This window comes from Salvelinus namaycush, chromosome 28 (assembly GCF_016432855.1).
Source record: "Salvelinus namaycush isolate Seneca chromosome 28, SaNama_1.0, whole genome shotgun sequence".
Taxonomy (NCBI): Eukaryota; Metazoa; Chordata; class Actinopteri; order Salmoniformes; family Salmonidae; genus Salvelinus; species Salvelinus namaycush.
Genome location: NC_052334.1, coordinates 1,903,788 through 1,916,113, shown reverse-complemented (window position 1 = coordinate 1,916,113; position 12,326 = coordinate 1,903,788). Strand labels below are relative to the sequence as shown.

The following is a 12,326-nucleotide window of genomic DNA, read 5'->3' as shown; positions in this document are numbered from 1 at the left end:
ATAAACTTATTCCATAGATCCATATGCGAAAATTTGTGTTTAACCTGTTGTTGTTTGTAATATTAATAAGAAATTTATTTTATTTTATTTTAATATTTTTTAAATATATATTTTGAGATGTGGCCACGGACTCCGTGGCAGTACCACCGTGGACCCCACTTTGAGAACCCCCGAAATAGGGTGCCATTTTGAATGTAGGCTGTGTGAGTTTCTACAGGCTGTGACAGGCTGTGTGAGTTGCTACAGGCTGTGTGAGTTGCTACAGGCTGTGTGAGTTGCTACAGGCTGTGTGAGTTGCTACAGGCTGTGTGAGTTGCTACAGGCTGTGACAGGCTGTGTGAGTTGCTACAGGCTGTGTGAGTTTCTACAGGCTGTGACAGGCTGTGTGAGTTGCTACAGGCTGTGACAGGCTGTGTGAGTTTCTACAGGCTGTGTGAGTTTCTACAGGCTGTGTGAGTTTCTACAGGCTGTGACAGGCTGTGTGAGTTTCTACAGGCTGTGTGAGTTTCTACAGGCTGTGTGAGTTTCTACAGGCTGTGACAGGCTGTGTGAGTTGCTACAGGCTGTGTGAGTTGCTACAGGCTGTGTGAGTTTCTACAGGCTGTGACAGGCTGTGTGAGTTGCTACAGGCTGTGTGAGTTGCTACAGGCTGTGTGAGTTGCTACAGGCTGTGTGAGTTTCTACAGGCTGTGTGAGTTTCTACAGGCTGTGTGAGTTTCTACAGGCTATGTGAGTTTCTACAGGCTGTGTGAGTTTCTACAGGCTGTGTGAGTTTCTACAGGCTGTGTGAATTTCTACAGGCGTTTCAGGACCCGTTGAGTCTGTGCCATACAGCCACCACCCTCTCGGGGTGAGACATGCTGTCCCTCCACTGCTCTGCTGCTTCCTGCGTTGGGCTGTCGAAGCCAAGGTGAACCTACAGAAAAATGGATGTTGTTATGTAACTGGCCTAATCTTCGAAAACGCAAACACTCCACGTGGTTACTGGTGTGTGTGACAGCGAGATAGGCAGAGCGTTTGTGTGCATGGAATAGTGGCAAGAAGAAGAAGAAGAAAACGAAGAAGAAAGTCAAACAACAACAAAGTCATACAGATACAGTACGTTTAAGCCGTTATCACCTGTCCGAGGAAGTGTTTTCGTCTGACAGAGCGGTGACTGTAGAGTTTGACTGACAGAAGGAAGCTCTGGTCCAGAGCTAAGGGGAAGTAGAAAGACTCAGTCCAGGTCAGCTGACCTCCGGAGGACTTCAGGGTGTGAGTCTTCTTCTTCATCACCACCCTGCCCGACTGCTGCATCTCTATCTTCACAAAGAACGCTGTTTCACAGACAAGGAAGGAAGGAAGGGGCGGGGACACACAAACAAAATGGTTACTCGTTAGCCTCGGAATCCCAAGGCTTCTCACGTACCAGACGGGATTTGTAAGGATGGCCACTCAAGATTACTCATCGTTCAAATAATTTCTAAATGTTTTTCTTCGAAGAATGAGGTACGTGAATAATGTAGGTGGTCAGATCCAGACCTGGGTTCAAATACTATTAGATATACTTCTAAAACATTTAGTATTTGCTGTTGTAGCCTGCCCGGAGTGCCTGGTGGTGTCCAGGATTGGCACTTGTTGGACATTCCATTGGTTCCATTGCAACAGACAAGTTCAATCGAGCACAGCTACATTTTTATTTTTTTTTCAAATAATATTTTGAACCCAGGTCTGGTCAGGTGAAGAAGACACCTACCCTGCCGGAGTGGAGCAGGGAGATTCTGGGCAGCGAGAACCTGCAGTTGGATGCGTCCGTTAACGGGCTGGAAACAGGTGGCCAGGTGCAGCTCAGCGTGACACACCTGGAGAAAGACGGAGAGGAAGAAGAGGAGAACTTCAGACACTGGAGACTGGACACATTTCTAACAGTTTCAAACATTTCCTACCGACAACCTCATGTTGCTAAACACACTGGTGCTATCCCAAATGCCTGTACTTGGTTAGGTAGCTAATGAGGCGTGACAACAATGTGATTTGGAGGTACGGTAACGTCAGACTAGGTAGCGACGTAACAACAACGTGATTTGGAGGTATGGTAACGCCAGACTAGGTAGCGATGTAACAACGTGATTTGGAGGTATGGTAACGCCAGACTAGGTAGCGACGTAACAACGTGATTTGGAGGTATGGTAACGCCAGACTAGGTAGCGACGTAACAACAACGTGATTTGGAGGTACGGTAACGCCAGACTAGGTAGCGACGTAACAACAACGTGATTTGGAGGTACGGTAACGCCAGACTAGGTAGCGACGTAACAACAACGTGATTTGGAGGTATGGTAACGCCAGACTAGGTAGCGACGTAACAACAACGTGATTTGGAGGTATGGTAACGCCAGACTAGGTAGCGACGTAACAACAACGTGATTTGGAGGTATGGTAACGCCAGACTAGGTAGCGACGTAACAACAACGTGATTTGGAGGTATGGTAACGCCAGACTAGGTAGCGACGTAACAACAACGTGATTTGGAGGTACGGTAACGCCAGACTAGGTAGCGACGTAACAACAACGTGATTTGGAGGTACGGTAACGCCAGACTAGGTAGCGATGTAACAACAACGTGATTTCCAGGTACGGTAACGCCAGACTAGGTAGCGACGTAACAACAACGTGATTTGGAGGTATGGTAACGCCAGACTAGGTAGCGACGTAACAACAACGTGATTTGGAGGTACGGTAACGCCAGACTAGGTAGCGACGTAACAACAACGTGATTTGGAGGTACGGTAACGCGAGACTAGGTAGCGATGTAACAACAACGTGATTTGGAGGTACGGTAACGCCAGACTAGGTAGCGACGTAACAACAACGTGATTTGGAGGTATGGTAACGCCAGACTAGGTAGCGACGTAACAACAACGTGATTTGGAGGTACGGTAACGCCAGACTAGGTAGCGACGTAACAACGTGATTTGGAGGTACGGTAACGCCAGATTAGGTAGCGATGTAACAACAACGTGATTTGGAGGTACGGTAACGCCAGACTAGGTAGTGACGTAACAACAACGTGATTTGGAGGTACGGTAACGTCAGACTAGGTAGCGACGTAACAACAACGTGATTTGGAGGTACGGTAACGCCAGACTAGGTAGCGATGTAACAACAACGTGATTTGGAGGTATGGTAACGCCAGACTAGGTAGCGACGTAACAACAACGTGATTTGGAGGTATGGTAACGCCAGAGTAGGTAGCGACGTAACAACAACGTGATTTGGAGGTATGGTAACGCCAGACTAGGTAGCGACGTAACAACAACGTGATTTGGAGGTATGGTAACGCCAGACTAGGTAGCGACGTAACAACAACGTGATTTGGAGGTATGGTAACGCCAGACTAGGTAGCGACGTAACAACAACGTGATTTGGAGGTATGGTAACGCCAGACTAGGTAGCGACGTAACAACAACGTGATTTGGAGGTATGGTAACGCCAGAGTAGGTAGCGACGTAACAACAACGTGATTTGGAGGTACGGTAACGCCAGACTAGGTAGCGACGTAACAACAACGTGATTTGGAGGTACGGTAACGCGAGACTAGGTAGCGATGTAACAACAACGTGATTTGGAGGTACGGTAACGCCAGACTAGGTAGCGACGTAACAACAACGTGATTTGGAGGTATGGTAACGCCAGACTAGGTAGCGACGTAACAACAACGTGATTTGGAGGTACGGTAACGCCAGACTAGGTAGCGACGTAACAACGTGATTTGGAGGTACGGTAACGCCAGATTAGGTAGCGATGTAACAACAACGTGATTTGGAGGTACGGTAACGCCAGACTAGGTAGTGACGTAACAACAACGTGATTTGGAGGTACGGTAACGTCAGACTAGGTAGCGACGTAACAACAACGTGATTTGGAGGTACGGTAACGCCAGACTAGGTAGCGATGTAACAACAACGTGATTTGGAGGTATGGTAACGCGAGACTAGGTAGCGACGTAACAACAACGTGATTTGGAGGTACGGTAACGTCAGACTAGGTAGCGACGTAACAACAACGTGATTTGGAGGTATGGTAACGCCAGACTAGGTAGCGACGTAACAACAACGTGATTTGGAGGTATGGTAACGCCAGACTAGGTAGCGATGTAACAACAACGTGATTTGGAGGTACGGTAACGCCAGACTAGGTAGCGATGTAACAACAACGTGATTTGGAGGTACGGTAACGCCAGACTAGGTAGCGACGTAACAACAACGTGATTTGGAGGTACGGTAACGCCAGACTAGGTAGCGACGTAACAACAACGTGATTTGGAGGTACGGTAACGCCAGACTAGGTAGCGACGTAACAACAACGTGATTTGGAGGTACGGTAACGCCAGACTAGGTAGCGACGTAACAACAACGTGATTTGGAGGTACGGTAACGCCAGACTAGGTAGCGACGTAACAACAACGTGATTTGGAGGTACGGTAACGCCAGACTAGGTAGCGACGTAACAACAACGTGATTTGGAGGTACGGTAACGCCAGACTAGGTAGCGACGTAACAACAACGTGATTTGGAGGTACGGTAACGCCAGACTGGGTAGTGACGTAACAACAACGTGATTTGGAGGTATGGTAACGCCAGACTAGGTAGCGATGTAACAACAACGTGATTTGGAGGTATGGTAACACCAGACTAGGTAGTGACGTAACAACAACGTGATTTGGAGGTACGGTAACGCCAGACTAGGTAGCGATGTAACAACAACGTGATTTGGAGGTATGGTAACACCAGACTAGGTAGCGATGTAACAACAATGTGATTTGGAGGTATGGTAACGCCAGACTAGGTAGCGATGTAACAACAACGTGATTTGGAGGTATGGTAACGCGAGACTAGGTAGTGATGTAACAACAACGTGATTTGGAGGTATGGTAACGCCAGACTAGGTAGCGATGTAACAACAACGTGATTTGGAGGTATGGTAACGCGAGACTAGGTAGTGATGTAACAACAACGTGATTTGGAGGTATGGTAACGCCAGACTAGGTAGTGACGTAACAACAACGTGATTTGGAGGTATGGTAACGCCAGACTAGGTAGCGACGTAACAACGTGATTTGGAGGTACGGTAACGCCAGACTAGGTAGCGATGTAACAACAACGTGATTTGGAGGTACGGTAACGCCAGACTAGGTAGCGACGTAACAACAACGTGATTTGGAGGTATGGTAACGCCAGACTAGGTAGCGATGTAACAACAACGTGATTTGGAGGTATGGTAACGCGAGACTAGGTAGCGACGTAACAACAACGTGATTTGGAGGTACGGTAACACCAGACTAGGTAGCGATGTAACAACAACGTGATTTGGAGGTATGGTAACGCCAGACTAGGTAGCGATGTAACAACAACGTGATTTGGAGGTATGGTAACGCCAGACTAGGTAGCGATGTAACAACAACGTGATTTGGAGGTATGGTAACGCCAGACTAGGTAGCGATGTAACAACAACGTGATTTGGAGGTATGGTAACGCCAGACTAGGTAGCGACGTAACAACAACGTGATTTGGAGGTATGGTAACGCCAGACTAGGTAGCGACGTAACAACAACGTGATTTGGAGGTACGGTAACGCCAGACTAGGTAGCGATGTAACAACAACGTGATTTGGAGGTACGGTAACGCCAGACTAGGTAGCGATGTAACAACAACGTGATTTGGAGGTACGGTAACGCCAGACTAGGTAGCGACGTAACAACAACGTGATTTGGAGGTACGGTAACGCCAGACTAGGTAGCGACGTAACAACAACGTGATTTGGAGGTACGGTAACGCCAGACTAGGTAGCGACGTAACAACAACGTGATTTGGAGGTACGGTAACGCCAGACTAGGTAGCGACGTAACAACAACGTGATTTGGAGGTATGGTAACGCCAGACTAGGTAGCGATGTAACAACAACGTGATTTGGAGGTATGGTAACGCCAGACTAGGTAGCGACGTAACAACAACGTGATTTGGAGGTATGGTAACGCCAGACTAGGTAGCGATGTAACAACAACGTGATTTGGAGGTACGGTAACGCCAGACTAGGTAGCGATATAACAACAACGTGATTTGGAGGTACGGTAACGCCAGACTAGGTAGCGATGTAACAACAACGTGATTTGGAGGTACGGTAACGCCAGACTAGGTAGCGACGTAACAACAACGTGATTTGGAGGTATGGTAACGCCAGACTAGGTAGCGACGTAACAACAACGTGATTTGGAGGTACGGTAACGCCAGACTAGGTAGTGACGTAACAACAATGTGATTTGGAGGTACGGTAACGCCAGACTAGGTAGCGACGTAACAACAACGTGATTTGGAGGTACGGTAACACCAGACTAGGTAGCGACGTAACAACGTGATTTGGAGGTATGGTAACGCCAGACTAGGTAGCAACGTAATCGAGGTATGGTAACGCCAGACTAGGTAGATAAAATACTTACTGCTTCTGTGTCAAATCATTAAATCAAATTGTATTGGTCACATACACATGGTTAGCAGATGTTAATGTGAGTTTAGTGAAATTCTTGTGTAAGGACTCGAAGCGAGGTGACCATCTCTGTCGGCACCATCTTGCGTTGTGGATTAGTTTGAAGGAGTACCAAGTTGAAGAAGATAGTGAAAATACCACATGGACATTTTTAGGAGTTAACCGACAGGAATTGGATGTTCTGTGCTTGTTTGTGCTGTCTATGTGTACCATTAAGTGGTAGACTAAATCATATGGTTTAACAACGTGCTGTTGGATGTCTCTTTTCTGAGAAAGCATAATGATGATTTGTGTCTGACTTCTGGACCACAGAATGTCCTCTCCCTCTCTCCGTCCCTCCTGAGGTTTGACCTACCACTGACTTCTGGACCACAGAATGTCCTCTCCCTCTCTCCGTCCCTCCTGAGGTTTGACCTACCACTGACTTCTGGACCACAGAATGTCCTCTCCCTCTCTCCGTCCCTCCTGAGGTTTGACCTACCACTGACTTCTGGACCACAGAATGTCCTCTCCCTCTCTCCGTCCCTCCTGAGGTTTGACCTACCACTGACTTCTGGACCACAGAATGTCCTCTCCCTCTCTCCGTCCCTCCTGAGGTTTGACCTACCACTGACTTCTGGACCACAGAATGTCCTCTCCCTCTCTCCGTCCCTCCTGAGGTTTGACCTACCACTGACTTCTGGACCACAGAATGTCCTCTCCCTCTCCCTGTCCCTCCTGAGGTTTGACCTACCACTGACTTCTGGACCACAGAATGTCCTCTCCCTCTCTCCGTCCCTCCTGAGGTTTGACCTACCACTGACTTCTGGACCACAGAATGTCCTCTCCCTCTCTCCGTCCCTCCTGAGGTTTGACCTACCACTGACTTCTGGACCACAGAATGTCCTCTCCCTCTCTCAGTCCCTCCTGAGGTTTGACCTACCACTGACTTCTGGACCACAGAATGTCCTCTCCCTCTCTCCGTCCCTCCTGAGGTTTGACCTACCACTGACTTCTGGACCACAGAATGTCCTCTCCCTCTCTCCGTCCCTCCTGAGGTTTGACCTACCACTGACTTCTGGACCACAGAATGTCCTCTCCCTCTCTCCGTCCCTCCTGAGGTTTGACCTACCACTGACTTCTGGACCACAGAATGTCCTCTCCCTCTCTCCGTCCCTCCTGAGGTTTGACCTACCACTGACTTCTGGACCACAGAATGTCCTCTCCCTCTCTCCGTCCCTCCTGAGGTTTGACCTACCACTGACTTCTGGACCACAGAATGTCCTCTCCCTCTCTCCGTCCCTCCTGAGGTTTGACCTACCACTGACTTCTGGACCACAGAATGTCCTCTCCCTCTCTCCGTCCCTCCTGAGGTTTGACCTACCACTGACTTCTGGACCACAGAATGTCCTCTCCCTCTCTCCGTCCCTCCTGAGGTTTGACCTACCACTGACTTCTGGACCACAGAATGTCCTCTCCCTCTCTCCGTCCCTCCTGAGGTTTGACCTACCACTGACTTCTGGACCACAGAATGTCCTCTCCCTCTCTCCGTCCCTCCTGAGGTTTGACCTACCACTGACTTCTGGACCACAGAATGTCCTCTCCCTCTCTCCGTCCCTCCTGAGGTTTGACCTACCACTGACTTCTGGACCACAGAATGTCCTCTCCCTCTCTTTGTCCCTCCTGAGGTTTGACCTACCACTGACTTCTGGACCACAGAAACAGAACACCTTCCATTTATAATGTAATTTTCCCCCATACTGACCTATTATCTGCCAAAGGGAAGGCCCTTTCCTGTTTCAGCATGACAATGCCCCCGTGAACAAAGCGAGGCCCATACAGAAATGGTTTGTTGAGATTGGTGTGGAAGAGCCCTGACCTCAACCCCATCGAATACCTTTGGGATGAATTGGAACACCGACTGCGAGCCAGGCCTAATCGCCCAACATCAGTGCCCGACCTCACCAATGTTCTTGTGGCTGAATGGAAGCAAGTCCCCGCAGCAATGTTCCAACATCTAGTGGAAAGACTTCCCAGAAGAATGGAGGCTGTTATAGCAGCAAAGAGGGGGGGGGCCAACTCCATATTAATGCCCATGATTTTGGAACGAGATGTTCGACAAGCAGGTGTCCACATACTTTTGGTCATGTAGTGTACAGTAGTTGTGTGTCTGTAACTTTCTAACTCATTGTTATTCACGATTCATTCAGGACTATCCGTAACCATGGTAGCATCCACATTAACGTAGAAGTGTTTATAAACATATTATATTCTTATTTACAATAAAAGTGACACCAAAATTATACAATAGTTGAGTTACCATTCATTTCTATTGGGCAAAAGATGGATCTGAAACACAACCAAAACAAACCGCAAATGACTCCAACAAATTGACGTAATCATTGCACGCTAGGAATATGGGACAAATTACTAAACTTTTGACTACATTAATACACATAAGTGAATTTGTCCCGATACTTTTCGTCCCCTAAAATGGGTGGACTTTGAACAAAAAGTGCTTTAATTTCTAAACGGTTCACCCGACATGGATGACAATACTCTCAAATTAAAGCTGACAGTCTGCACTTTTAACCTCATAGTCATTGTATCGTTTCAAATCCAAAGTGCTGGAGTACAGAGACAAAACAACAGCAAATGTGTCACCGTCCCAATACTTTTGGAGATCACTGTACATGTCCTGTGTTACCACAACATTTTAAACACAATCATAACCGTATGTTATCCCTAGAAAATACATATTATTTGTTTAAGCATAGTCTTTAAACACAATCGTAAATCGATTCATGAGTACAAAGCTCAGGCTTCAGAATCACATGATGACTTCATCCGAAAATGGCACCCTATTCCCTATTTAGTGCACTACTTGTTGTCCAGGTTCCATAGGGCTCTGGTCAAAAGTAGTGCACTAAATTTCATTTTATTTAACCCTTATTTTACCAGGTATGTTGACTGAGAACACATTCTCATTTACCGAAACGACCTGGGGAATAGTTACAGGGGAGATGAATGAGCCAATTGTAAACTGGGGTTTATTAGGTGACCGTGATGGTATGAGGGCCAGATTGGGAATTTAGCCAGGACACCGGGGTTAACACCCCTACTCTTACGATAAGTTCCATGGGATCTTTAGTGACCACAGAGAGTCAGGACACCAGGGTTAACACCCTTACTCTTACCATAAGTTCCATGGGATCTTTAGGGACCACAGAGAGTCAGGACACTCGATTTAACGTCCCATCCGAAAGACGGCACTCTACACAGGGCAATGTCCCCAATCACTGCCCTGGGGCGTTGGGATATTTGTATATATTTTTTTTTTAACAGGGAACAGGGTGCCATTTGGAACGCAACCAATGTTGCAACAGAGCTCTTAATGACATTCCCATTGCCAAGTGACACATTTCTCCTGCTCCTCTTTTCAGCAGACAGCCACTGCTTTTCAGCCAGGAGCATGACCCGTTTCAGCCACAAGACGGACATGTTGAGGCCTGACAACAACAATATGTAGAAGGACATTTCCTGTTACGGTAAGTACAGTCCATAACCTTTCTTAAACTTCCTGGACTGTGGATACAGGTGTAGGATCGTAATTTGATCACCCTGTTGCAGGACATGTAAAACTTGTAGTGTATTTGAGGTTTAAAAATGTTTCTAAAGTTTGTAATTTCCACTTTGAAATTTCGGACTTGATTTTCCCTTATGAAAACGGTATCAACCCCTTCAAAAATGTCCATGAATTATAATCCACATTTCCTGTTGCCGTATGATGATTTTCCCGATGCAGCTCAAATTAACTGGCTCAAATTAAGATCCTACATCTGTACCTCAGATGCCTATAATATCCATTAAAAACCTTTCACATTATTACACAAGGCTATTTTTAAAGAATATTATTGCATCAATTGCTTCTAACCGTTTCCAAATCACCTGATCTCCACCAACAACTCTCCACATAATAAACCTATCATCTCCCCCAACAACTCTCCACATAATGAACCTATAACCCCCGTCAACAACTCTCCACATAATGAGCCTATCATCTCCACCAACAACTCTCCACATAATGAGCCTCTAACCTCCCCCAACAACTCTCCACATAATGAGCCTCTAACCTCCCCCAACAACTCTCCACATAACGAGCCTCTAACCTCCACCAACAACTCTCCACATAATGAGCCTCTAACCTCCACCAGTAACTCTCCACATAATGAGCCTCTAACCTCCACCAACAACTCTCCACATAATGAGCCTCTAACCTCCCCCAACAACTCTCCACATAATGAGCCTCTAACCTCCCCCAACAACTCTCCACATAATGAGCCTCTAACCTCCCCCAACAACTCTCCACATAATGAGCCTCTAACCTCCACCAACAACTCTCCACATAATGAGCCTCTAACCTCCACCAGTAACTCTCCACATAATGAGCCTCTAACCTCCACCAACAACTCTCCACATAATGAGCCTCTAACCTCCACCAACAACTCTCCACATAATGAGCCTCTAACCTCCCCCAACAACTCTCCACATAATGAGCCTCTAACCTCCACCAACAACTCTCCAGATAATGAACCTATAACCTCCACATAATGAGCCTATAAGCTCCACCAACAACTCTCCACATAATGAGCCTCTAACCTCCCCCAACAACTCTCCACATAATGAGCCTCTAACCTCCCCCAACAACTCTCCACATAATGAGCCTCTAACCTCCACCAACAACTCTCCACATAACGAGCCTCTAACCTCCACCAACAACTCTCCACATAATGAGCCTCTAACCTCCCCCAACAACTCTCCACATAATGAGCCTCTAACCTCCACCAACAACTCTCCACATAACGAGCCTCTAACCTCCACCAACAACTCTCCACATAATGAGCCTCTAACCTCCACCAACAACTCTCCACATAATGAGCCTATAAGCTCCACCAACAACTCTCCACATAATGAGCCTCTAACCTCCCCCAACAACTCTCCACATAATGAACCTATAACCCCCGTCAACAACTCTCCACATAATGAGCCTCTAACCTCCACCAACAACTCTCCACATAATGAGCCTCTAACCTCCACCAACAACTCTCCACATAATGAGCCTCTAACCTCCACCTACAACTCTCCACATAATGAGCCTCTAACCTCCACCAACAACTCTCCACATAATGAGCCTATCATCTCCACCAACAACTCTCCACATAATGAGCCTCTAACCTCCCCCAACAACTCTCCACATAATGAGCCTCTAACCTCCCCCAACAACTCTCCACATAATGAGCCTCTAACCTCCCCCAACAACTCTCCACATAATGAGCCTCTAACCTCCCCCAACAACTCTCCACATAATGAGCCTCTAACCTCCACCAACAACTCTCCACATAATGAGCCTCTAACCTCCACCAGTAACTCTCCACATAATGAGCCTCTAACCTCCACCAACAACTCTCCACATAATGAGCCTCTAACCTCCACCAACAACTCTCCACATAACGAGCCTATAACCCCCGTCAACAACTCTCCACATAATGAGCCTCTAACCTCCACCAGTAACTCTCCACATAACGAGCCTCTAACCTCCACCTACAACTCTCCACATAATGAGCCTATCATCTCCACCAACAACTCTCCACATAATGAGCCTCTAACCTCCACCAACAACTCTCCACATAATGAGCCTATCATCTCCACCAACAACTCTCCACATAATGAGCCAACAGAAAGGCTTTTCCTAAAGATGCATGTATTGTATCCACTGTCTCAAATACACACTCTTCATAGGATAGGTTAGTGTATTTCAGAAAGAG

The 12,326-nt window shown here is 47.0% G+C and overlaps 1 protein-coding gene across 1 annotated transcript in view; it reads right to left on the bottom strand.

The window, feature by feature from the left end:
• Nucleotides 1-216: 216 nt before the first annotated feature.
• The window catches only part of LOC120023138 (tandem C2 domains nuclear protein), a 32,771-nt gene continuing 20,661 nt past the window's right edge, over nt 217-12,326 (bottom strand). The window contains exons 9-11 of the mRNA XM_038967130.1: nt 1,736-1,841; nt 1,120-1,316; nt 217-916 (exon numbers count right to left, since the gene is read on the bottom strand). Of these exons, the coding sequence (XP_038823058.1) occupies nt 806-916; nt 1,120-1,316; nt 1,736-1,841 (414 nt within the window). The 3' untranslated portion in view covers nt 217-805. The remainder of the gene's footprint in view (nt 917-1,119; nt 1,317-1,735; nt 1,842-12,326) is intronic.